Consider the following 27,115-nt stretch of genomic DNA (forward strand, 5'->3'; position numbering starts at 1 on the left):
CCTATTTCTTGTTTGAAAAGTAGTAAAAGGGTGAGACTTTTTTTAAAATAATTGTGCAAATTAATTTGTTTCTTGAAGTGCAACAGTGTAAACTATCTTATTAAAAAAACCTGTATGTGTTAATTGACAGCTGCACAATAAAAATTGTGGCTTGATCAAAATGCAGCTCTAGTACACATAATTGCATAAATATTTGACGAATGGTGCAGTTTAATTTTAATAGCATTAATTTTCAAAAGTATTTATTTTTGTATTTGTATTGTATACCTCTGCCTGCAAATTATTTTTTCAAATAAAGTATTTTTTAAATTTCTATGTTTTATGGGAATCAAAATTATGTCACGGTGGAGCATGTTGGCCCAAGGCACCAAACAGCCTACCACCGCCCCGGTCTTTACCATCTTCTGTAAGAAGGTATATTTTTTAAAACGGAAGAGGAGAAAATATAATCTGTTTATTTGCATTTAAGGAAACAAATGTTAATTTTTTGAAGAGCGTCTGCAGCAGGAGTTTATATCAGGACCTGCCTTTACATTAGACAATATATAAAATCACAGGTTTTAAATAGCCGTAAGCTACTTTATCTTCTTCAGTTTTGGTATTTATGACTACAGTAACATTAAGTGGATGTTTTCGAGATCAAATATTATCACTACATGGTTTTACGAGTGTAATTTTATTAATTTACAGCATTTTTGTTTTTTTTACAATTACAGCTTCCTCTATAAAGGCATACTTTCTTTTACGACCTGTTTAATTTATCATGATTCTTTTTACAGCCTCCTCGTTTATAGGCATCTGTGAGATAAGATCAGAAAGGTATTGGTTTGAATGCAGAGTTATGCTGCCAGGAGTTATTCAAAACAAGTTTAAAGCTGTTTAATTTAGATCATTTGTATTTTTACATTTTTCTAAACTATTGAGTTAAAGAAAATATTGTATTTTTTTCTAAGATAATTTTTATTTTTTTGCCAAGCCCTCATATTTTAAGTACGCTTCCACGTGACTGCAAGTTTTAAAATTGTGAAATTGTATATAAATTCCTCAAGCCGTTGTTATATCTTGTATACTGTTGTGTTATTTACTATTAAAGATGCAAAAAAACGGCATTCTGTGGGGTTTTTATTTAAGCCTTTTTTAGACCATAGAAATACATTAAAAGATGCTAATGATTTTATTTTAAAAAAGCATTTTATTGCCTAAAATGCAATATCACAGCCTTCCCTTAGTGTATGCTCGTTAGTAAAGGACGCATCTGACGCTAATACTGTTAATTTAATCTTGAATGCATATATTTGTTTAGTCTTGGTTTGATTACTTCAATAATTGATTGTTTCCGCCGTAACTCACGTTTGTTTTAATTGTTCAAATAGTCTTATTGCGAAACAAATAAATGATAAGAAATTTGGTTTTGCTGCTTTAATGTGGAAAAGTCTGATTTGTTTCAGGCCTAATATCTTGAATATTGTGTGTTCACTGCAAAAACACAACATCTTACAAAGTATTTTGGTCTAGTTTGTAGTGGAAACATCTTAGTCCACTTGAAATAAGACAAAACTAACTTAAAAGTAACTTTTTAGCAAGATATAGGAGCTTGTTTTAAGTAATTTATTTTATTTATAACCAAACATTTTCCCCATTTTATAAGTGAAGTAATCTGCCAGTGGAATTAGCAATTTTTCCATCAATATTAAGGAATTATTTGCTTTTAAACTAACTCTTATACGTTACTAAAAAGTTACTTTTAAGTTGGTTTTGTCTTGTTCACTGATATTTGCACTACAAACTAGGTGTAAGATTTTGTGGGTTTTTTTTATATTACTACTAAATAAACCACAAATGAAATGTAAAGAAATGCATAACAATGAATCATGCAGTAAAAATCTTGGCATTCTAACAGAACTATACAAAAGTTTCTTTATTTCTCGTTAGAAGAGCTTCAACTCAGACTGACCTCTAAAGAGAGAAGGGTGACCTTTACTACGCCGGGTCACAACGGCACCATGTCACTGTGCGTTAGTGCTGGAGGTGGTGAGTTGGGGGGTTATTTATAGCCAACAGGGAGGTCACTAATAACAGGCCAACCTCAGTAATCTTTGTTTAGACGATGGCTCAACCCCCCGTCCTCAAAACATCCTCAGAACCCACATCTGACCTCTGGAAGAAGAGCAGGGGAATCGTGTGAACTGCTAATCCAGAATAATGAAGAAACCAAATATGAAAGTCTGTGAAAAATGTGAATTTTTATGGAGTTTGTGTGCAGGACAGCTTTTCTTTTAGGCATTTTGCATGAACAATAACTATATTAATTAGTACTTTGTCTAGCAATTTTAGTATTTACAACATTTTACCGTCATTAATGTGTTGTGATCGTGTTCCACAGCAGGAGCAAAGAAACTAAAATGTAAACATTTTTGTTTTGAAATGTCTCTCAAAATCTCACTGAACAGCCACTGCAAAAACACAAAATCTTACCAAGTAATTTTGGTCTAGTTTCTAGTGCATATATCTTACTACACTTTAAGACAAAACTAACTTATAAGTAACTTTTTAGCAAGAAGTAGGAGCTTCTTTAGAGTCAATAATTCTTGAATATCGGTAAAAAGTACTAGTTCCACTTATAACATGGGGAAAATGTCTTGTTACAATAGAACCAGAACTTTTTCACCGATATTATTCACCTAAAACAAACTTATCTTGCTTAAAATAACTTGTAAGTTAGTACACTTAAAATAAGACAAAACTAAGATAGTTGCACTAGAAAGTAGACAAAAAAAATACTTGGTAAGATTTTATGTTTTTGCAGTGGTCAAAGAACAAAATAATAAAAAATGAGGTCAAATTTCAGTGAAGTTGCTCAACATTATTACACAGATCAATAACTCATAATAAATATTTAATACATTGAAACAATACAAACAAATCATGTTAAAGCTCAAATTAAATGCTAAATATACGAAGAAAGTTACAAATGAGAAAAAAAAAATCTGTTTTCTGGAGTTTAACAAATAGCAATAATTTTGGTTATTCTAAACAACCTAAAACAAGAGAAGTTTTGTTTTAACTTCAGTCACAGCAAAATAAAACTAAAATCCAAAACTTGATTGCCGTGTATTTCTCCAAACAAGAGATTCATGACAAACCCGACGTTTCCATGTCGCTGCGCAGCCTTGAATCAAAACCACAAGTCACAAAGTTTGTCGATAAATGTTATTTATTGCAGATGAAACACAGATGCACACTTTTCACTCATCTCTGCTCCAGCAGGTTCAGAGCTGGAGGTGTTTACGGTTTCATGTCAGGGCAAGCCCGTCTCCTCATGTTGGACATGCATGCAGAAACACGGCCTTGTTTGTCAGTGGAGTCATTTATGCAGTCGGTCGATGGCGGCGCGGACCGGAAACGTGACGATCCCGGTCACAAGCACCAAAAACAGCCGGTGAAAACCGAAGAAAAGCTGCTGCAGAAATGTAAGATGTTGGCATTTCAGCTTCTAAAGCTCTGAAACATGTCGAGTGAAATGAAACAAACATCTTTGGCTTTTTTTTGCATGCTGACTTTTGGGTTTATGGGTGTAGCTCTTCATCGCCACAGCTGAAACTCATAAAAACAGTCATTTATATTTTACATAAAGCAAAACAAAGACAGCAACGTAAGGAGTTGGCTTAGCCAGGTAGCTTTTAGACAGTAAAAGACATTAATTACAGAATTGATAGTAAGTACAGGATGTCAGACTGCTGCTTTAGTCATAAAAAATTTAAACGCACCTAACTACAACTTCTAAATAATTTAAGATTCGTTCAATAAATGCTAATTTTTCATGTTTGTTTTAGCAAACCCTTAAAGTACAAATACAACAGCTGAGATTGCATTTACAATGTAACCAAAATGACTCAAATGAAAAGAAACAACAATAAATTAATATTCTTTATATCTCAGCCCTACCGTCAGGGTATGTGTGTGAATTCAGAGAAAGCTTCAAAACCTGAACAATTAATGCAAAAATAAAAAGTAGAAAAGCTTTGGCTTTAGATCAGAGAATCCCTTCACACAGAGTCGACCTAATGAATTAGTTCAGAGTCACAAAAAGACTTGATTCAAGAAGAAATTTAAATTACTGTGATTTTGAGGGATTGTTAGATTTAATTTGGGTCCAAACCTAATTAAGATGAAGTCGTCTAAACCAGATAATTACAGTGTTTTACAAAAGTATCCAAACTCCTTCAAACGTTTCTGACAGAAACTGAACCGTCTGACATAAACAAATCAAAACACACTGCAAAAACACAAAATCCTACCAAGTACTTTTGGTTGTGTTTTAGTGTAGATATTTTAGTTCACTTTAAATAAGACAAAACTAACTTACAAGTAACTTTTCAACAAGATATATAAGCTTGTTTTAAGTAAATAATTCCTTAATATTGGTGAAAAAGTTCTAGTTCCAGACAGTTTCCACGTTACAAGTTAAATAATTTGTCGTAGAAACTGGAACGTTTTCATCAATATTAAGGAATTATTTATTTAAACAAGCTCCTTTATCTTGCTGAAAAGTTACTTGTAAGTTAGTTTTGTCTGATTTGAATTCTACTAAGATATTTGCAGTTGAAACTAAACCAAAAATACTTGGTAAGATTTTGTGTTTTTGCAGTGCAGACAGAAATACGGTGTTGGCAGCATCATCAATCTGTAAAACACATGAGATTGAGGGTGAGGTCACTGCAGCACAACGATGCTAAAAACACAACCAGCCTCAACAGGATGGGTTGGAACCACATGTACGTGTTAAAACGGTCTAGTCAAAGTCAATACAGTTTCCATCCAAACTGACACATTAACGTTTAAGAGGTGTGAATACTTTTGTAATTCTTCAAGTGATTATGGTAAATATTTCAGATTTTGCTGCTTTTACAGAACATGATAGTTGAGGAAACAAACACGCATAATGTACATAAAACGTGCACGCACGCACGCACACACACACACACACGCACACACACACACACACACACACACCACAGTAATCAGATAGCTCCTCTTTGCAGTACCAGAATACACAGGAATACACTCATGGCTCCATCTGAAACAGTTTCTAGGGCTGGGCGATATGGATTAAGGATAAAATCTCTGAATTTTTCATAACAGATTTGATTTTAAATATTTTCAAATTCAGTCATATGATCTCTGAGTTATACAACAGAGAATTATGGCCAGACAATGACAATTTTTAGTCATGTTAGTGGAAAAATATGCAATTTTACCAGAAGAAATATCTTAAAATTGCAACATCAAAAAAAAAGTTGATTAAATGAGAAAAAGAGCTTAGTAATCACTTGTTGTTTTTGAAATAGACTCAGTTGTTTGCACAATCGCTTATAATTTGACACTGAAGAAAATGTTAGAAAAACTTTTATTTTAAATTTTTTGGGTTGTAGTTCTGGTAAAATTCCGACTTTATTATTTAATTTTAAAAAATCTTAGCCTGGCTTTAATAATCTGTCGTAGAGTTGACCTGAATTCAAAATCAGAACAAATAGAAGCTGCAGAACAAGCTTGTCAAACAAGATGGCCGCCCTCAACGTGATGACATCACTCTGAAATATGGAAACCCAACGAGTGCACAAGTGAAATTTATTTTAATTAAACCTTCAAAAACCAAAAACTTGATCGATTTATCGCCCAGCCCAATTTATTTCAGACAAAAATCACTAATAAGTGGAAAAAAATCACCAGCCTTGATTTATTAAAGGTGACTTATTATGCAAAATTCACATTTTGTACATTTTTGTTCTTCCATTTGGGTCTCAACTGCTTCTAAAAACAACAAAAGAGTAAAAAAAAACAAGCATCCAGCTGTTTGTTTGGAAATAAGTTTATGTTTTTTGGTGTCTGGAAAATTAGCCGTTTCAAAAACCTCCAGATTACTGAGTCACACTGCGCCGTTACCTAGCAACCCAACTGGTTTTACCACTGTATGCGCCGTACAATGGCTGCTGGACGTGTTTTGTTGTTGACTTGCCATACAGAAACCACCTGCTGCATTCTTGTTGGTTGTGCAGAAGACTCCACGTCTGCTTTTCAAATATGTATGGTTGTATAATTGCACATCTGCTTGCAGCCTTTTTCAAGTGCGAGTGTAAACGTTGAGTTGGCCAGCAGCTGCTTATCTGGATTTAAAGTAACAGGAGGCCCTAAAACAGGAGCTCAAAATAGTCAGAGCTGACCAAGACAAAATGAAATGATCATGTTCAAAGAACGGTGAATGATCATGTTCAAAGAACATGATCATTCACCGGGAGGAGGCCTCGGGGAAGACCCAGGACACGCTGGAGGGATTACGTCTCTCGGCTGGCCTGGGAACACCTTGGGATTCCCCCGGAGGAGCTGGAAGAAGTGGCTGGGGAGAGGGAAGTCTGGGCCTCCCTTCTGAAGCTGCTGCCCCCGCAACCCGACCCCGGATAAGCGGAAGAAAATGGATGGATGGATGTTCAAAGAAGCATAACAGGTCACCTTTAAAGTTCACTTTTACAGTGCTAGAACCACCAGACATTTTAGGGAAGAGCTGCATCGTCTACACATTTGTACATTTTATTGTTTATTATCTCAACAATATGTGGGAACTTGGTGGGATTTAGTCCCCTAAAGCTTAAACATCTCAGCAGGATCTGACTACTCTCATATACACATAAAGCTGTCAAACTGAACGAATACGAGGCAAAAAGAAAAACAAGTCAAAGCAATAAATACGAAGCACACAGTGCTCAAACTTTATCAGCTCACCTTTCTCTTCTTCAACTTTCATTTTGTCCTCCAGTTTTCTTCTTCATCATCTTTCTAATCCATAAAAAAACTCCTTCCCAGACGCGTCCTGCCTCTCACTTCCTCCACTTCCTTCCTCCTCCAAATAAACATGCTACAGTACTCATCAGCAGGTTTCAGATTCCCCATTGGATCAAGCGAGATCAAATCAAAAACACACAAAAATCACAACTATACATCAGTAGAGACCCGCGGCGGTCGTTTGGTGTCCAGCATCGTGATTGGTTGATTGGCGTAGAAGATCGACTCCTCCCTCTGCTGACCGTTAACGTCGTCTTTGGCCGTAATGAAACATCGGTTCATCTGAGGAGAAATTATCACAAGATTACACAAAATCCAACTTTAAAACATGCAAAATTGCACTTTAAATGTTTGAGAATCGGGAAAGATCATCAGTTTGTTTCTTAAAGATTTCTGTTCTTTGCTTTCTTAACTTTTCCCTCAATAAAAACCAGAGCAGCTGGTTGGAAAGGCCTGCACAAGATCAGAAAAAACATCAAATAATTCACTTTGTTCCTGCTTCTTCTCATTAAATCTGTGGAGTTAAATAATAACACCTTTACGTTGTTTCAACTTATAACTTTACAATGTACAAAAACATGTCAAACGATTAAAATGAACTAAAATCACTTGTATTTTCTGGAAGGAGGTTTAGACTTACTGTCTAAAAAAAGAAGACTGTGTGAGTTTACTTACCGTTTCCTGCCAGCTTTTTAACCTGCTAAACAGAAAATAAAACTTTCAATAAAGAGCAGAGCAACCTGGAAATAAAAAGCAACAGTAATAACAAGTTTTACAAGAATAAAGGCATAATATCAGAATAAGGTAATAAAAAATTGAATAAAGTTGTAATGCGAAAATAAAGTCATAATAAAATAAAAATTTGTAATGCCAGAATAAAGTCATAACATTACAAAAAAGTCCACATATTGCAAAATAAAGTTGAAATATAAAATCGTACAATAGTAACGTTGACACAAGAATAAAGTTCTAATATTATGAGGATAAGGTTATAATAAAATTAGAATAAAATCATAAAAATGCAAGAATAAAGTCATAATATATAAAAAATAATTACAATAAAATTGTACAAGATTCATTCTTTATAACTTTTTTCCTCAAAATTTTCCAATTTAAATAATTCTGCAGTCATTATGTTTAGGAAGCAGCCATTTTGGTTGTTCTGGGTCGTTATTTTTTATCTTTTTTGTCCTGAAATAATGAACGCAAACAGTTTGCATGTAGCATGTAGTCAGGTTGTCGTCGCTAACTGGAGGTTAGCGTCATGATGAACGGCGAGGGCGCAGACGAGGAAGTGGATCTGGCACTTCTCCGCAGGGGGTCTGCCCTTGTTAAAAAGGAGGGGCTCCATAAAGCGCGGCTAACGAGAGGGGATGTTAACGAAGCTCATTGCACACAGAGAGGCTGCAGACAAACTGCAGACACGTGGAGAAAGAACAGCAACCAGAACCAGTTTTAAATATGCAAAACAAAGCCGGAAATTTGATCTTCAAGTCTCACTGGTCTTTGCAAGACGAATTGTCTTAATGCTGTTTGCCTCCTTTCAGCTACATTCAGAAACATAAACCTGATCATTTATTACAAGCAGCCGTTGACTTCAGCTTGTTGCAGCATCTGGAGAAAAATTAAGTCAAAGTCAAAGTCGTTCCCGTCCAGCCAGGTGTTTTTAATGACCAGGATAATAACGTGGAATTTCTGCAGCGAGCTGCTGAACTCAAAGTTCCCCCAAAATAACTAATAATAAGAAAAGATTCTGGAGTGAATGGATGCAACAAAAACCTAAAAATAACAGCTTTTTATAATGAACCACTTACATTTCTGTAATATTTAAACTACTGAGGTAGGAAGGTGAAAAAGAATGAATGAATGAAAGAAAAGAGAAAAAAGAAATTAAAGGAAAAGGAATGAAAAAGAAAAGAAAAAGTCAAAGAATGAACAAAAGAAAAAAGAAAAAGTGAAATAAATAAATTAAAAACAAGAATGAAGAGAACATAAGAAAAAAGAACGAAAGAAGGAAGGAAAGAACAAAACAAAGAAAGAGAAGAAACAAGGAAACGGAAAAGAGGAAAGCAAGAGAGAAGAAAGAAAAACAGAAGAGAAAAAGAACACAAGAAAAAAGAAGGAAAAAATTAAGAAAAAGATAAAAAATATATATTTTTCCAGTCTGACTTGGTAGAAAACACTAAAATAACTAAAATAATTAACTTACCTCTGTCTTTCCCATTCAGCAACCGCTCCTCTTCCTCTCGGCCTTCATCTGTTCAGATGTTAAACATCAGAAACTGAAAAGTGTTTTATGACATATTGGAGTAAAACTAAACTAAATGTTGAGTTTTTCCAGTCAGAATGAACGGATAACGGACCGGAGTGCAGCTCTCTGACCAGCGACGACACGGTGTTGGTGATGGAGTCGGCGGCGACCAGCAGGTCGTTCCTCAGGTTCCTCCTCGACCCTAAAAACATCAACATGTTCATTCATCTGAACACACACACTGGAAACAAGACAAAATTAACTCAAAAGTAACTTTTCAGCAAGATATATTAATATTATTATTTACAAAAAGAAAAAAAACATGTTGTAAAATACAATCCTTGGAGTTTATTTCACTTTCAGGTAAAAAAAAAGTCAGTCTAACCTTGAGCAAAGGCCTCCTGTACGTCACCTCCGACCCCGGCGAGGGAGTCCTGAGGGAGGTACATGTGAGCGTGAGGAGACGGAGCGCCGACCGGGCGGATGGCGGACGGGCTGGGTCGAGACGGGGAGGCGTGAGAAGAACCGGCCGCCTGCGCCTGCGGAACATCGTCAACAATCCAAAAAGACACTCAACATTTTGCATCTAAAACTACGGAGCCCCATAGGGGACATGGAGGATGATGACAACATCAGGCTTTTATAAGGGCTTTTTCATGTATCTTAATATCTCGTTTGTGAGATATCTGAAGGTTTGTGTGTTTTTCTACAGAACAGAAATGCATCACAAACCTGTGTGCAAAGTGCAAAAGCAGAACAGGCCAAACTGGGCTTTCCATCTCTTTTTAGATATAAACAGAAACTTTTCATAAACAGGTAAGAAAGAAAAACGTACATCCAAGCTATTTGAACTATTTTCACCGGGTTAAAGCTTATGGGTTTTTTTTTCTTCTCAAAAAAATAACTAGCAACAAATCTAGCAACTCTTTTTTTTTTCTTCAAATAAGCGACTAGCAACTAAACTAGCATTTTTATTTTTATTTTAATAAGTGTATAGAAATATATGGTTAATGGACATTTTTCACAGAGAAAGGTCAAAAATGGGTGAAGCTAAAACTAAGCTACTTTTTTGGGTAGAACAAATTTACAAAGGTTTTTTTTTTATCTTAAATGCAATATGTAGTATTTTGTGTACAAGTTTAGCTTAATAATTGCATTTTTTGAGTCTTTATACTCAAGTTAATGATTAATTAATTACTAAATTAGTTTTAGGATTATTTTAATAATCGATTAATCAAAATTGATTCGATTAATCAAAATTGATCCGATTAATCGTTTCAACCCAAGCTGGGATGCAGCTGTATTTCTCAAAAAGACCGCTTATTTGAAATTATCTGATATGAATCCCAGTTTTACTTCAGTGTTTGTCACACAAAACAGGCATAAACTTACTGCCTGTCGCTGTTCCTCATCCTACAAGGCCACAACAATGGCCGCCAGAAACAGACAGGAGGAAAAAAGGACGGAAAAAGAAAAGGTCAGACAATCAGAGCTCAAAAAAGTGAAATTAAAAAGGAGGAAAAAGAAGTTAGGAATGCGTTACACCAAGGAGGAATGAGGAAATATGAGGAAGCAGGGAAACTTTGTCCTCTACAACATGGCGGAGGCATCATGAGGTCTTTATTTAGAGTGTGTGTCACCTTGAGCAGCTTCATCAGCCCCTCCAGCTGCACCATCAGCTCCCTCCTGCTCTCTTGCAGAGACGACATCCTCTGCTCCAGTTCGTCTTTCCTCTGTCTGGGACACACAAAGCAACACCTTGTTAGCGTCACAGGAGTCAATAATCCCAGCACAATGAGTCACTGAGAGCTGGAAAAAACCCAAACACAGACAGTAAACCAGCTGCACCTTCAACCTAATAACCGAATTCAGTGTCTAAGGATGCAAAGCAAGAAATGTCACAATAAGAATTAAAAAATAAAATTAGTATTTTATGAAAATAATTAGGAGGTCAAAGTACAAACTTTTCCACAATAAAGCAGCAGAATCACATTTTTAAGAACTTCTTAGCTTTTATTCTTATAGTAATCAGAGTAAATGAACAAAAAGAAAACAAAATCACAGATATATTTAACAATTAATCGTGATTAATCATTTACTGAAATATTCAACAACTAATTTAGCCATTGATTTGATTTACTAGCGTATAAAATATACAAAAAATAGGCTGGAAAAAACAACTTATTCAGAGCAGTAATTAAATTAAAACCATCTAAAAAATATATACATTTTGCATTAAAGATAAAAATATCTTTGTTTGTAATTATGTTTGACCCAAAACTCCTGGAGTGGCATAGCTTCATCTGTTCAAATTGTGTCAATTCTAAGGTTAAAAACATGAACCTCAACAAAAACAAAACTTTGATTTGGCGCCTCCTAGTGGCGGCTTTACAGCACATTAAAAAAAACTACTAATTTACAAACTTACTTTGAAAAAAAAAAGTTAATTTTAAAAGTTGAAGTACCTCTATCTGATGCTAACTATGATTTATTTACCAAATCAATACCCACCAACCAGCATTTATTCTTTCTTAATTTATTTTTTAACCAAAAAGTAGAAACATGTTTTATTGTTTGTGTTTTGTTAGGAAAATCCACCATCTGCCCTTGCCATCTGCTCCAAGCTACTCTCCCTCTGGGCTGCAAAAATAAACACGATTTTTTGCCAAATCTGACCAAAAACGTAATTCTCTAAAGTAAAATTGTAATCTGGTGATTTGGAAACATCTCAGCCATCTTCAGATAAAAAATAAATGTTTCATGATTAAAAGCTTGTGTGTTTTTGTTACCGGAGCTGCCGCAGCTCGGCGAGGAGAGCCGGGTTGGTGCTGCACCGCTCTGGGCTCGGCTGACACGCTGCGTCATGCTCGGCACGGAGATGTTTGATTTCTGCCAAGATCTCTCTGGGAAAAGAGAAAACCACGCTGGTCAGCACCGGGCAGCTTCTCAAACACACACCTCCAGATTCACTTAAAACATTAAGGAACTAAAACACTCTAAGTAAGGAAGCTTACTTCTCTGACCAAACAGTAAAAATCCCCATTAGAGGTAATGATACACTGCAAACCACAAAATCTTACTTTTATAATTTATAATATGGAAAAATTTCCTGTACTTTGTTATATATTATGAAATTATTGACTTAAATCAAGCCCCTATAACTTGGTGAAAAGTTACTTTTAAGTTAGCTTTGTTTAATTTCAAGTGTGCGAATATATTTACACTACAAACTATATCAAAAATATTTGGTAAGATTTTGCGTTTTTGCAGTGTAGACAATACTTTTCAGTCAAAAACAATGTCGCTTTATCTTTCTTAAAAACTGGCAGATTGAAAGTAATTATTTACTTTTGTCAACATGTTTCTTCTGACTGGATGCAGTAAAATGTGATGGAGTATCTGCGCACTGCAAAAACAGATTTTTAAAGTTTCTAGTGCAAATATCTCAGTACACATGAAATTAAATTATATTTTCTCAAAGTGATAATCCATTTTACACCAGAAACAAACTTAACTCTGAAAACTTAAAGCCAATTCTCTCTGCACTCATTTATATATTTTATATTTTAACATATTTGCATGTGCAATCTTGTTATTTATATTCAGCCATACTGAATTACTTAAATCACTCTTAAATGTATATTTTAATAAATTTGATCTCTTATTGTTATATTTGTATTATTATTATTATTTTTTTGATGAAGTAGGTTATCAGTTAATAAATTTCCCCTATGGATGAATAAAGTATATTCTACTCTATTCTATTAGTTGAATAAAAATAAATGTACATGTACTGAGGTGTGAATAATTTTCGCTGTAACTGAATCCATTCCAGACTTTAGGCTTTTATTTGTATTATAATTTTACACCTTTTAATTCCACTTTACAATATCTGGTTTATCGTAACACCAAACTAAACGTTTTTGTGGTTGTAATGCAGGGGTCCCCAAACTTTTTCCAGTGAGGGCCACATAACGTTTCCCTTCTCTGGTGGGGGGCCGGAGTCAGTTTGTAACAGAAAAAGTGTTACACGTTTATCACCTGGGTTTGCCGGAAATTGTTGAGGAGGGGGCGGTGCGCGCGCGTGCGTTTCTTGATTGATGTTTACCCCGAAAGCACATGGGCAAAAACCTTTAGTGAAATGGTCACTGGGACTGACTAGTATATATTCCATTGAGGGAAAGTAACTTTAACATATGAATTCCTCATATGTTAACATAAAGGCTCGCTTTGAAGTATAAGCTGCTACTTACAGGCATTGCCTCGAAGAATTCGACCTGGAATGCAGCGTTCATAACAGACAGTGTTCATCTGCTCTACCGCTAGCAAACAACCATACTGATTAAATAACATAAAAGTCAAGCAGTTCCCTAAAAGTCCAACAGATGGCAGCAATGCACCATGCAAACAACAAACAAACAAACAAACAAAGCACCCACAGTTTACAGGACACACTTCCTCCTAAAGAGCCACCTGGTGGTTGAAGAAAAATCCACATATAAACCGGAAAATACAATATATGAAAAAAAAAATCTGAATGCTCTCTGGTATTGTGGAGGCAGGCCGTATCCAGCCCGCGGGCCGTAGCTTGGGGACCACTGCTGCTGTAATGGGACAAAAGGCGAGAAGTTTAACTGTAACAACATCTATACCTGTTTTTACACTCCAGCTGAGCGATGAGCTCCCTCTTCTGTTTGTTCACATCAAAGTTGATGCTCCTTGTTGGAATCATCTGAAACACACATGGATCACTTTCCTCGTTAATAAAAAATGTTATATTGATCCACGTTAGTGGATTATTTCTCACTCACCCCTGTGCTTTCTGTCTCTGCCAGTCGAGACGTGTAGCGAGCGATAAGTTTGTGCTCCTCATCCTGCCTGCCGGGACTGTCGACGCCACTGAAACACAAACATTTGGCTTAGGGCTCAAACGATAAATCTGATTAATCATAATGAACCGATTATTGACATAATCGCCAACTGATTTAGTAATTAATTTATCGTTAACTGGAGACTAAAAAAAAAAAGGATAGCTGATGAAATAACACAATCAGAAAAACAGTTCAGCCTAAATTGTACAAAAAGATTAACTTTTTGTATTTTTTCTGTAAATATTTTCTACCTAGAACTCCTCAAGTGTCAAAGTTTTAACTTAACTCTATTCAAAGTCTGCACAAATAATGTTAAAATTATTAGCTGGTTGATGAAAAATGTCAACAGATTAGCCCTTCTGTATTGATGCTAGGACAAGCAGAAAGAGATGAAGTATTTTTAGCTACAACTACACTTGAAGACTGATATATGTATTATCTTATTTAAAAGAGGAATTTAATTATTTGAGGTTGTTTTTGCATTTGTTAAAGGATTTCAAATATTGTATAAAAAAGACGTAAGTGGCTAAATGGAAAGATTTACAGAATGTGCCTTTTTACCGATTAATCGTTAGAACAATCAATCGAATAATCGATTGTTAAAATAATCATCATTGTTTGGTTGGTAAATACAAAAATTAACATAATAAGGCTCAAAAGCTAATCAAAGTCTAACAGAGAAACTTGTTTTTTTTTATTCAGTAAATTTTCCAGCACTTCCAAGTATTTCTAGATTTTTATCCCTCTTCCTGAGCCTTAGAAGTAGGTGAAGTACTTCCGTCCCCGTTTGACCCAGAAAACCAGTTTGAATGTTTCCAGGGCCATTTGTCTCCAAATTTAGCCTAAATGAAGACGTTAATATTCAGGCTTCATTAGCCTGTTTTGATCATCCATAGCAGATGTTCCTAAGGTGATTTCCTGCTGTTTCACACCTGACTGAAATGAATGGATGCAATAATTATACTTCTAAAACCTGTACAATGGCTATTGAAGGCAAGGGGTTGAGCTGAAGTCTGTTAGCTCACTTATTGTTGTCCTCTTTGTTCACCTTACGAAAGGTTGTGCTGTTTTGTAACTGAGACTGGCCACAACAATGCCACAAATAAATAGACTCGGGGCGTTTTGAGTTACACACGTGAACATAAAAAATAATAATAAATTGTTTTATACACCAATTATTGTGTGCATTAATGACATATTAACATTTGTAACTTTAGAAGCACAATAAAAGAAAAAAGTCAACTTTAGTTGCTTCGTCAGAAACAAATCTGCTGTTGACGTGTGAGCAGAGCAAAATACGCAGCAAAGTTGTAAAAACAGTAGTTCCCTCTGAGACTGGAGACCGTTCAAAAGAATCGAATCGTTCGTGAACGACGCATCAAATCTCTCAGCAGCTATAACTTAGCTTCCTCTGTAATCCTGACGTTGTTTTCTTTCCACTGGTATCTTCAGCTTTTCTTTTGAGCGACCCGGTTTTAAACCACTTATTCATTATTATTTTTAAACACAATCCTCCGGTAAGCTAGCTGTAGCGTCGCACTTTAAGCTGACGTCACGGCAAATAAACGGTCGTTTACATGCAGTACCTTGCTGGCCACCAGGGGGCAGCCGGGCACCACAGTTTGAGAAAGGCTGCAAGTAAATAAAGTTTTTTTTCTTCCACATTTTTATTCATAATTTTCTTTCTGAAAAATTCACCCATCGCCGTTTATCTCTAAATAATCGTTTGCATACTGCAAAAACACAAAATCTTTCATTTTTATTTAGTTTCTAGAGCAAACAATACCAGCTCCACTGAGATTATTTCTCTTACAAGATGGGAAAATGTCTTGTTAAAAGTTAAATAATCTGCCACTGTAACTAGAACTTTTTAAATAAATGATATTGACTTAAAACAAGCTCCTACATGTTGTTGAAAAGTTACACATAAGTAGGGCTGTAACTAACGATTATTGTAGTTATTGATTACTGGTAAACTCCTGTCCAAACCCTCGCTGGTGTGTTTGTGCTTCTCTCACCAGGGGCCGCTCTGCAGTCGATTCACATACGCTGCAATCAGAGCGTGTTCCTCGTTCATCCTCTGAGCTGCTGCCAAGCTGGGTGGAAGAGAAACGGACGGTCAGAATCCCTCCAGTTCATTCATTTACAATTTTAAGTGATTTGATCTTCTTTTTCTAAGAATGCAAGATTAAAATCAATAGATTGGATGGGTTACGTCATGTTAAATAGAACTTTTTCTAAATAATTTCTTTAAAAGAACATTTCTAATATTTTTTGGCACGCCATAGCTACTTATGTGGCTCTTTGGACTCCAGAAGAATGCATAAATAAAACCTTTAACACAACAGTTGTGTGCTTAAATAATATTGTATTGTTTTTTCCATGTTTGTGCAACATCAACAGATCCTCACATCTTTTTACTATAATGCTTAAATTGCGAGTTTACTGCAATTTTCCCCCAAAATGGTCAGCCATTGTATTTATGTAATGCTAACTCCCACCTGCAGGTGGCAGTATTACTGACTTCTACTACACTGGTTCCTCTGCTTTACTTGATGTCAAGTAATAGTCCATCAAACAAAAAGTCACATTAACCCTCATACATATGTGTAAATATTACAAAATATTATGCAGAAATGTCTAAATTAGCTCCACAAATCAGTGACTTTGATCAGTGAAAAAGATCAACTCCTGGAGGGACTGATCAGCTCGACTGTTTTAACCCTGATAGCCAAACAGAAAGCAAACAGTGAAGTTAATATTTCTCTACTCTGTGTCACTCTTTACCTCTTGGACGACTCTGGTACCGCTGAAGACAGCAACATGGCCTCATTGGTGTTCCCAATCGGTCTGGAGGGGCTGAACAGCAAACATGCATAACCATAAAGGCCTCGGCATCAGCAGTTTAAAAGCATAGACCTCCCTCTCAGAAAACACACACATTCTCTCACACTCTCATACCCACACAGAAAGTCACGTGGTTTTGAGTGCATTCATGCAACAGCGAATCGTTATATAGTCTGAGCAAACACAGACAGGCCAAAGATCGGCAGAGGGACAGAAAACTGAAAGGGAAAGGGGAAGAAAATGCACAAAGTTGGAAATTATCTGTGCAGAAACCAATTAAAAAAGTAAGTATTCACAACGATCATTATTATACTCACATATGTGGCTCCCTGAGCATAACGCCTGCAGGTCAGTAACGACCCAGTCTGCAGCCGTTTGGACAATCAAACAGCAAAGATCCACCAAGAGGGCGGAGCGACTAGAGCATTTCGCTCAGAGAGGAGGGTCTGCGACTCTATCAGTCATATCTCAATGTCCCATTAGCATATGAATATGTTTCATGTTGCTCAGGAGTCTCCTAATCAACCAGAGAGCTAATTATTTTGTTCTTAAATAAAATAACTCCTCCAATATTTTCTAATATCTGCTTTACTGACTTCTGCGAAAACTAAATGTAGCAATAATCGATCCATCCTGATTAATTGTCTCAGCGCTAGCGTTCAGTAAGTTCACACTAGCTGCACTTTTTCAGTCGTCCAACTGTTACAAAACAGACGATCTGCTCCCAACTTTTACATGCAAACACAAAGTAAATGCAGCTTTTAATGCTTGTTGTTTAGCGTCTACGATGAAGACGTGTGGCGCTGCTGTGAGGTCGTACACGATGTTGGTGAGGTTAAGGGTCCGCTCGGGCTCCTCGGGGTAAATCGGGTGGGGCGGTTCCCTTGACGACACGCAGCCCAGCGTCCGGCTCAGGGCGCGACCAAACTTCTTCGCAGAAGATTTCTGCAAAAAAATGAAAGAAAAAACTGTTTTGTACACGTCACCGCCACCTTTCCTTTGAAAATTATCATCACTATCAGTTAGAAAATGTGTGGATATATTAGATTTAGTGAAACTATAACAAAAATGAAGACATTTAAGCATTTTATAATTTATGTTAAAAACACATCTGTGGATGGATGGATGGATGGATGGATGGATGGATGGATGGATGGATGGATGGATGGATGGATGGATGGATGGATGGATGGATGGATGGATGGATGGATGGATGGATATAGGGATAAACCAATGGATGGATGGATGGATGGATGGATGGATGGATGGATGGATGGATGGATGGATGGATGGATGGATGGATGGATGGATGGATGGATGGGCTGATGATGGATGGAGGGATAAACTGATGGATGGAGGGATAAACTGATGGATGGAGGGATAAACTGATGGATGGATGGATGGATGGATGGATGGATGGATGGATGGATGGATGGATGGATGGATGGATGGATGGATGGATGGATGGATGGATGGATGGATGGATGGATGGATGGACGGATGATGGATGGAGGGATAAACTGATGGATGGATGGATGGATGGATAGATGGATGATGGCTGGATGGATGGACGGATGATGGATGGAGGGAGGGATAGTTTAAATCTGATTCCGTTCATATCTAGATTATGAATGGAATCAGACTCATAATTTGATTCCATTCAGATTATGAATCAAAAAACTATTTCATGAACATCAAACAGAAAAAGAATAAAAACATGGAGGAGGTAAAAATAAAACGAACTAAAACCTCATTCAGGCTGAAAACTAAACATAAATCTGCTGAATGTGTTGAGCAGGAAGCTGCTGTGGTGAGACGTTTATCCTGAAACCATTAATGCGATGAGTCAGGACTTTATTATAATTAAAACTCCCATTTCTACATCTTTAAATTCATTACTTCTCTGCTGAAATCATTTTACTCTCCAATCTGCTGGATCTCCAACAGACAAGCAGGAAAAACTGAAAAAAAAACTATAAAATGCAGACATAAAAAACTTTTTCACCAAACACTTGAATCTGCCTTTTTTTAAGAAGAGAGATCAAATAATCTGCGTTGTTTCTCTCCAGACAGCGCCCCCTGGTGTGACACGTTAGTAATCGCACCGGGACTCACCCAGGAGGAGTGCTCCTTCATCTGGTGCTGGTTGCTGTGAGAGCCGCTGGCATTTCCACGCCAGAAGCAGTTCTGGCACAGCTGGTAACCGCGGCAACGGAGGCAGCGGTAGCGGAAGCCAGTAATCCCGTTGCTACGGCAATAGGAGCAGGAAACCGGATGATAGACTGAAATACAAACAAAACAACTTTTTTTTTTAGAAGTAAAGCACACAAAACCAAAATAAATACGATAAAAAACTAAAATAATTAATGAAATTCTGTATATTTATTCTAAAGATTAATGTACAGTATTTTAAATAAAAAAAAAACAATTAAGCATTAGGAAGGTTCTGTTCAAAATGACTTAAATTGAATAAACTAATAAGTTCAAATTTTTTACTATTTGGACACAAAAAAAAGTGCTGTTATCGATAAATTTAGTGATTAATTTGACAATTAATCGGATAAAAAAAATTGCACATTCAGGTTTTCCACTTAAGCCTTTTGTGTACAATGTTAAAAATATATAAAAAAATGCAAATAAACAATTAAATTCCTATTTGATATAAGGAAATAAGCATTTTATTGCCTGAAATACAATAGCATATACACCTCATCATTTGTAACAAAGGATCTGCATAAAAAAATAAATACTTCCCACATAAAAATGAGAAAAGTTCTGCCATTTCTGCTTAACTTAACATGAATACATTGTAGATTTACTCTGCTGATTATTTCCGGCTCTTTTTATGTCATTTATTTAAGTTCAAATACATGAGTTTATAAATAAAGACAAAGAAATCCCGAACAAATGAATACATTTTGAAATAAAGATAAATAAAAATGTTAAACTGATTGACAAAGTCAGCTCCCCGTAAATAAAAAAAAAGTTTTCAATTCTTACTTTTTATTTCAGTGGTAAAATTATTTATCAATTCAATCTTGAATGAAGCAGCTCTCCATAATTGGGCCAATATGGTTATTTGAGTGCTTTTGTATTGTAAATTAATTTATCCTTTAAATATTCCTGCAATTGAATCCTTGGATTAAATGTGTCTGATTTTGTGTAAGTGTGTGTGTGTAGCTGTGTGTGTACCTTGCTCCACGTTGGCCATGCGGTGCATCAGCGGCAGCCAGACCAGACACTCCGGAGGCTCAGCCATGATGTCCAGGAACATGTTGAGCATCACCCGTTTCTACAAAACATGTGAAAAAACGCCGAGACATTTTACGACCAAACAACGTCCCGTCTTTCTTTACTTCTTTGTCAGGAGCTCCAACTAATCTCTGAGAAACAAAACCCAGATGAGTGAAGTGTGTGTACCTGCTGTGGGAAACAGGAGCGAGCCACAGTGTGTGTGTATCCGAAGGACGGTCCTTCATGCAGAGCAGTGGGCAGCTTGAGAGCCTCTCTTAGAAAACTGTCAAACTTGGACAGAACCATGACTCCCTTGGAGTCAGAAACCTGAGAAAACACATCTACGGGCAGAAACATGACGAATATTATTATGGACAGTACAGATGTCTGTATGGAGGAGGATTAGGGCCAAAAAACTGATTATGACCCGTTTCCTAAGAATTCTGGCATTAAAGTCAGAGAATGAGTCTGACATCAGAAGAATAAACGCAACATTCTAGAAAAAAAGTCTGAATTCAAAGATTATAGTTCGAATTCAGAGAAAAAGATGTCCGAATTCTGGGGGTAAAAAAGTTTAAATTCAGAGAAAAAAGTCCAAATTCGGAGATTAAAGTCCAACTTCAGGGATTAAAGTTCGAATTCTGAGAAAAAAAAAACTAAATTCAGAGATCAAAGTCAAAATTCTGAGATTAAAATAAAATTTCTGAGATTAAAGTACAAATTCTGAGATTAAAGTTTAAATTCTAAAATTAATGTCAGAATAAAAAAGTCTAAAATCTAAGGAAAAAAAGTCTGAATTCTGAGATAAAAGGTCTGATTTCTTTTTACTCTCCAGTGGCCCTAATCCTCTTCTATTTGTCTGACAGTCATGCATTATTATTTTTATCAAATTTAAATAATCCAGATTAAATTGATTTGTGTTAATCCAAGAATAAATGAATTCATTTATTAAAGGAAAAGGTTGTCAAAACCAGAACTAATTATTTAACCCCAGTCTTAAGTCATGGATTAACTGAAATTAATCACCCAAGTCTAGTTACTGGCAGACTTATTTATTTAAAAAATAACTTAAATAGAACCCATCTGTCAGTTTGAAGTAGAATAAAAAAAAAAAAATCAAAAACAGATGAAAAATAATTTCATTTCTAAGGTTTTGGGTGTTTAAAAAAACACAGTGAGAGATAGAACTGCAGCTGTCAAGTATCAAAGACATTTGCCTTTTGTGTATTTAGGTTTCTCCAAACCGTCACCAATTGTAAAATGAGTTTATTAGTAAAACTATGGGGTGATTACGTCTGAAAATCGTCATACATAGAATTAAAATGTTATTTTTTAAATGTTTTTAAGTGTTATTTGAAACTTTGAGCAGAAAGTAAGCAATGATTTCTACTCACATCGCAGTTTGTCCACCAGTTTCCCTCCACAAAGTATAGAGAGCATCGCTTTAACAGACAGAACGGTCAGACGGCTTTCTGGCTCACTAGAACGATAAAAACACATTTACTCTTAGCATTCGCATATTAGTGCAGCAGATAAATTAATATTTCAGCAAAATATTCCACATGTGGACACAAGAACCTAACTTGGCACAGATGTTTCCAGATGTTTCATTTTTGAAGAAAAACCAAAAAACGTTAGCCACCAAAAAATTCAAGATGGCAGCCGTTTTACAAGAAGGTAGATTTACCTTTACACCAACTTTGCAAATATTTATCAAAGGTGAATACTTTTAGTGTCACATCATATTTATTTGGAGCCACAGAAATCATATTTACTGATAAACTTGAGTTTTCAAGATCGTCACAGAAAATGTATTTTTACACTAAATTTAGATGCCAATTAGATTAATATGTTTGGTGCCAAATAATAGCCGACATATTCTGAACCATAGAAATGATGTAAATTTTCTTTATCTTGTGTTTCCTTTTTCTGGTGGACATTTTTCAAAATGTGCACCATGGTGGTAACAGAGAATATATGTTAGCAGTAAAATCAGCAGGAGGTGCCAGTGATGGACACAGCTAACCAAAACGTTAGCTTCATTAACCGCTAATTCACTAAACAAGAACCTTAGCTGCTCTAATGCTAAACTGCTAAATACATTTAATACATTACCCTAAGTTAATGCTAAACACATAGAAATATAAACAGAAGCTAATGCTAAACACATTAAAAATATTATCAGAAGCTAATGCTAGACTGCTAAACAAATAGAAATACTAATCAAAGCTAATGCTAAACACATGAAAATATCAGCAGAAATATTACCGGAAACTACTGCTAAACACAAAAGGATATAAGGAGAAACTAACGCTAAACACATACAAATGTTAGCAGACGCCAACACTAGAGTGCTAAAAAAGTAAAAAAGTAAATTGAAGCTAATGCTAAACACATAAATTATTATTCAGGAGCTAACACTAAACTGCAAAACAAGTAAAAAAATACATTGAAGCTAATGCTAAACACATAAAAATATTAGTATAAGCTAAAGCCAAACTGCTAAACAAGTAAAAAAAAACAATCACCAGGAGCTAATGCTAAATGCAGAAAACTATTAGTAGAAGTGAGTGCTAAACATTAACATATTAGCAGAAGCTAACATTAAACAAATAAAAAAGAAAAAGTAGCAGAAGCTAACGCTAGCATTAAGAGAACTGTCTCAGTCTGTCACACATCTTCATCTGATTTTGCTACATATGGTTACTGTGAAGTTGTATGAATAGTATAACCAACATATGATGCAACATAAAGTTCATCCATTGAACTGGGTGGAATTTAACGGCAATAATTAGACAAAAATTCTCAAAAACGGCAGCCATCTTGAAAAGTGTCCATCATGCTGAAAATCAAGTGGCTGATGGGAAATATGAATTTTTGAGCTCATTTTCACACTGGAAAGATTTTACCAGTGACATCCTGCTGTATGCAAACAGTTACCAGTCAACGGCGGCCAGTATGAACTCGACGAGGAGGACGGTGCTCTCCTGCGGGTTGATGATGTGTGTGGTGGGAAGGCGCTTGCTGAGCTGGTTGAACAGGGAGGAAACCAGGTTCTCCAGTCTGGTAACGGAGATCCCGGCGTTGAGCTCTACGGCGTTGAGCCCGGCGTCCCGCACCGCCTCGATCACGTTGTAAATGTCAATTAAATGCACTGGGGGGAGGAAGACACAGCATCAGTTAGCCTCCTCTCCTCTTGTAAGAAAGTTTTAAAATGTAACTGAAGGCTCGTCGGCCATGATGATGCTCACAGTTGCATCTTTTCTGAATAAATCTGAGCTTGCAGGCGGTGCGATATGTAGAGAGACAAATGGAATCAAAGTTCTGTTCCCCTGCGGAAAAGTCAGAAACAAAAACCTTTAATTCATCTGGCAAAAAATAATTTCATAACATCCTTCAAGGGAGAAATAGAAATAATACAGATTATTATTCTCACCGAGCTCCACAAATATCTGCCTCCCCTCCGTTCTTGGCGCTGCCCTCCCTCCGTCTCTCTGGGCTCCTTCCGCCATCACCATCCTGCAGAAACAGGAAAACAGTCCAGAAAAGTGAAGAAAACAGTCACCGTCCCACATCGGAGGAAAAACTCCGTCAGTTTTACACTGAGAAATGCAGAAAATCAGTTCACAAAGGGTGAATGAATGAATGAATAATAAGTGAATGAATGAATAATAGGTGAATTAATTAATTCATAGATGAATGAAAGTACAGATGAATTGATAAATACATGAAGGAATGAATAAATGGATGGATGATTAAATAAATGCACGGACGAGTGAGTGAATGAATAAGTGAATGAAAAGGTGAATACATAGATGAATGAATGAATCAATAAATGTATGAATGCACAGATGACATTCAAATCCTCATGCATGATTAAATAAATAGATTAATACATGCATATATTGGTGAATGAATGAATAAATGAATGAATGAATTAATTAATTAATGCATGCATGCTTAGGTAAATATATGAATAAATGCCTACATGAATGAAAGAATAAACAGAAGAATAAATATATGGATGAATGAAAGCACAGATGAAATGAATGAATGAATGAATGAATGAATGAATGAATGAATGAATGAATGAATGAATGAATGAATGAATGAGATATGCACCAAATGTCCGATTCTTTTCCAGCCCTTCAAATTATTTGAATATTTAAGAAACTTTATAAACTTTTCCGGACTGAGTGGAAAGACTGGGGCTGGCAGCGTTGTCCCAGTATAACCAGTATAACCAGTCTGGGCCAGACTGGTTGGAGGACTACATCAACAGGGTTTTCTTTTTAAACTAAAGAGGTTGGATTCATTTAAATACAAGTTTTATTTCTTTAAACTAAGATACAATAGAAACCATCACTGTAAATATTTCTTTTATTTTACAGAAAGTCGGTTAAAAAAAGCAAAGCGTTGAGTAAATAAACACATTAAGACGAACAGAAGAAGAAAACTGGTTTGCTGTTGTTCTGATAGAAGAAGGAAAAACAAGGAACGCTGTGAGAAAACGATAAAAAAAGCCAAATTGAGGAAAGAAAAAGCTCAACATGTAGCTAAGAAGAGACGGTCGCAGACAAATATCTGCATTCTTTGTACAATGTGGTGACGAGTCAACCCCCCAGCTCACTCACACACATTCCTGAGAGGATTTGAAGGCTTCCCAGGAGACTTTGTCCTCCATCCACACAAAATAAAGACTCCTCGTTTCACTTCCTCACAATCACAAATCACTTTTTAACACTTGCTAAAAATATTGTCGAGTTTAGTCAAGAATAAGCCATTTATTTATTTAAACAGTGACGAACTAAGCAACTCTAATCTACATGATGACAGATTTCCAAATCTAGTAAAGCTCAGAAAAAGTCCAGGTTTTGTTTATGACAGTAATTTATGAAGAGCTAGATTAATCCCCAACAACAATCCTGCACCAACAGAAGAAAATTCACACTTTTGAACTTAAATTATTATTATTTTTTTAAATTTTAAGCCTTAAAAAAATATGAAAAATTAATCAATTAGAGGTTTTAGAAGTAATCATTATAAACTGTAGTGTCTAAAAAATCTAAACAGCACAAACTATTCGCATATTGTAATAAAAAAGCTGAAACTGTAACGATTAATCGCGATTAATCGATTGTTGAAATAATCGTCAAGTAATTTAGTAATCGATTAATCGCTGATAAGCGTATATAGGCTTTTAAAAAAGGCCCTTTACTGGAAAAACAAGCCAAAACTGTTCAAAGATGCATATAGATTTTGCGTTTAAGATAAAAAAAAAACATTTGTCTGAAAATATGTTTTCCCCAAAACTCATCAAGTGGCATAGTTTTAACTTCAGCCAGTTCAAATTCTGAAAATAAAATCTCTTTGCTATCCAGTTATTAATTGGTTAATCCAAAACGTAATCAACAGATCAGTCCTACATTGTACTGACGTTCAGTCAAGCCGAAGTGAAGTCACTAAAGGAATGCTTTATTATGTATTTTAGAAAATAAAATGTTTATTTTCTTATTTTAAAAAGGATTTGAATCGTTTATTTGTATTTTTTCGGTATTTATAATATGTTATAAAATAAGCTTAAGTTGTTAAATGAAAAATTTACAGAATTTCCCCACATTTTTTTAAACCGATTAATCGATTAATCGGTAGAATAACTAATTAATTGCTATAGATGGCATCATAAGAGCAACTGTTGATGGTGCTTTTTGTCAATTAATAAGAAAAACAAAGCAAAACAAAACTTACTCTGAAAGTATTTACAATCACAGTAACTTAATGCTCAAATATTATTGGAAACTGGTCATTAGTTGGGTTTTAGAAAGACGTAAGTTGTTGCCCTATAAATATGGCATTTAGAGTCAGACAGGACATGAAAGGATAAGAAAGTTTCACTCAAAACAAGATATAATCAGCTGGATTTTCAACCACATGTTGCTCTAGTTTAGCCAACAGAGCTAAAAGTAGCAGTTGGTACAGATTTGGTAAGGTTTTGTTTGGGACATTAGGTGTGTCATTGCAATGCATACAGATTAGAAATAAGTTCTAATGGTCGAAATTTTGAACAGAAAGGAACATAAACACTTAAGACAGAAAACAACTGCTGTGTCTGAGCAAGTTTCTGGTGAGTCTTTCCCACTAAATACCAGTGGCTTTGTGCTATCAGCAACCATTAGGCTTCTCCCTGTTACATTATAACTATACGAAGTCTCCTGACAAGACAGTAAATGTAGCTAAGCTGATCCAAATATTCTGTTTTTCTCTGCTCAATTGCACTGTGGAAATAAAACAGATACATACATGAAACATATTTGTAGAATGTGGGATGCCAAAGAGGAGTCAGTGGCTTTGGAAAGCATTTCGGAAAATTAAACCGTCAGCTTCTCCAGTTCTGAGCAGCTGGAACAAGCTGTTCTGATCAGAAAGCAGATGCAAGACAAAATACTCAAATCTACCTGCAAATTGTAGAATTCAATCTTCTAAAACAGAGCTGCACATGTTTTTATTTGTTAATGATTAATCAATTATTATGATGATTAATCGCATAAAAAATAGGCAGGGTATCCAGATTTTTCATTTTCTGCCATTTTTATACAACTTTAGGAATACATAAAAAATGCAAATAAACAATTCTATTCCTTTTTATACACAGTAAAAATGCAAGTGTTGAATTAACACCCAAAAGTGTCTGTATGTGTCCAAGTCAGCTGGTGTTAAATTCAACAATACAGAGTCACATTAACATTTACAACGGTGCTGGTGTTAAAATTTATTAAAAGTAACACCAGTGTAGTGTTGATCACAAAACATAATGTGGTGTTAAAAAAGTAAATAATTGACCCACAAGGTGTCAATATCAATCAAATCCAGTGGAAAATATTCAAAACAATACACAGAAATGGAAAGTTGAACTTTTCTTAAACCCATTTCAGTATTATAGACCAATGTTAATTTAACAAAAAAATGGGTGTCAATCTTTTAACACTTTCAAAAGTGTTACTTTAAACACATATAGACACTTTTGGGTGTTAATTCAACACTGGCATTTTTACTGTGTATAAGAAAATAAATAATT

General features: G+C 35.5%; 1 protein-coding gene across 7 annotated transcripts in view; it reads right to left on the minus strand.

The window, feature by feature from the left end:
• Positions 1-3,196: 3,196 nt before the first annotated feature.
• dtnba (dystrobrevin, beta a) overlaps positions 3,197-27,115 on the minus strand; it is a 34,840-nt gene continuing 10,921 nt past the window's right edge. For 3 of the 7 annotated variants that reach the window (XM_081602290.1, XM_008397302.3, XM_081602289.1), the window contains 20 exons: positions 23,477-23,559; positions 23,292-23,372; positions 22,981-23,194; positions 21,435-21,520; positions 20,227-20,381; positions 19,999-20,098; positions 18,922-19,088; positions 17,627-17,751; positions 16,747-16,818; positions 15,978-16,055; positions 13,900-13,987; positions 13,741-13,820; positions 11,878-11,991; positions 10,729-10,825; positions 10,481-10,501; positions 9,474-9,627; positions 9,201-9,290; positions 9,047-9,094; positions 7,513-7,537; positions 3,197-7,119 (listed from right to left, as the gene is read on the minus strand). In XM_081602290.1, coding sequence (XP_081458416.1) covers positions 7,530-7,537; positions 9,047-9,094; positions 9,201-9,290; positions 9,474-9,627; positions 10,481-10,501; positions 10,729-10,825; positions 11,878-11,991; positions 13,741-13,820; positions 13,900-13,987; positions 15,978-16,055; positions 16,747-16,818; positions 17,627-17,751; positions 18,922-19,088; positions 19,999-20,098; positions 20,227-20,381; positions 21,435-21,520; positions 22,981-23,194; positions 23,292-23,372; positions 23,477-23,558 — 1,860 coding nt within the window. In that variant the 5' untranslated portion in view covers position 23,559 and the 3' untranslated portion in view covers positions 3,197-7,119; positions 7,513-7,529. Of the gene's footprint in view, positions 7,120-7,512; positions 7,538-9,046; positions 9,095-9,200; positions 9,291-9,468; positions 9,628-10,480; positions 10,502-10,728; positions 10,826-11,877; positions 11,992-13,740; positions 13,821-13,899; positions 13,988-15,977; positions 16,056-16,746; positions 16,819-17,626; positions 17,752-18,921; positions 19,089-19,998; positions 20,099-20,226; positions 20,382-21,434; positions 21,521-22,980; positions 23,195-23,291; positions 23,373-23,476; positions 23,560-27,115 lie in introns of those variants that run through there. The other 4 variants (XM_081602291.1, XM_081602292.1, XM_008397300.3 and 1 more) reach the window with 4 other exon arrangements.

The sequence above is a fragment of the Poecilia reticulata genome, chromosome 21, assembly GCF_904066995.2.
Source record: "Poecilia reticulata chromosome 21, P_reticulata-male-v2, whole genome shotgun sequence".
Lineage (NCBI taxonomy): Eukaryota > Metazoa > Chordata > Actinopteri > Cyprinodontiformes > Poeciliidae > Poecilia > Poecilia reticulata.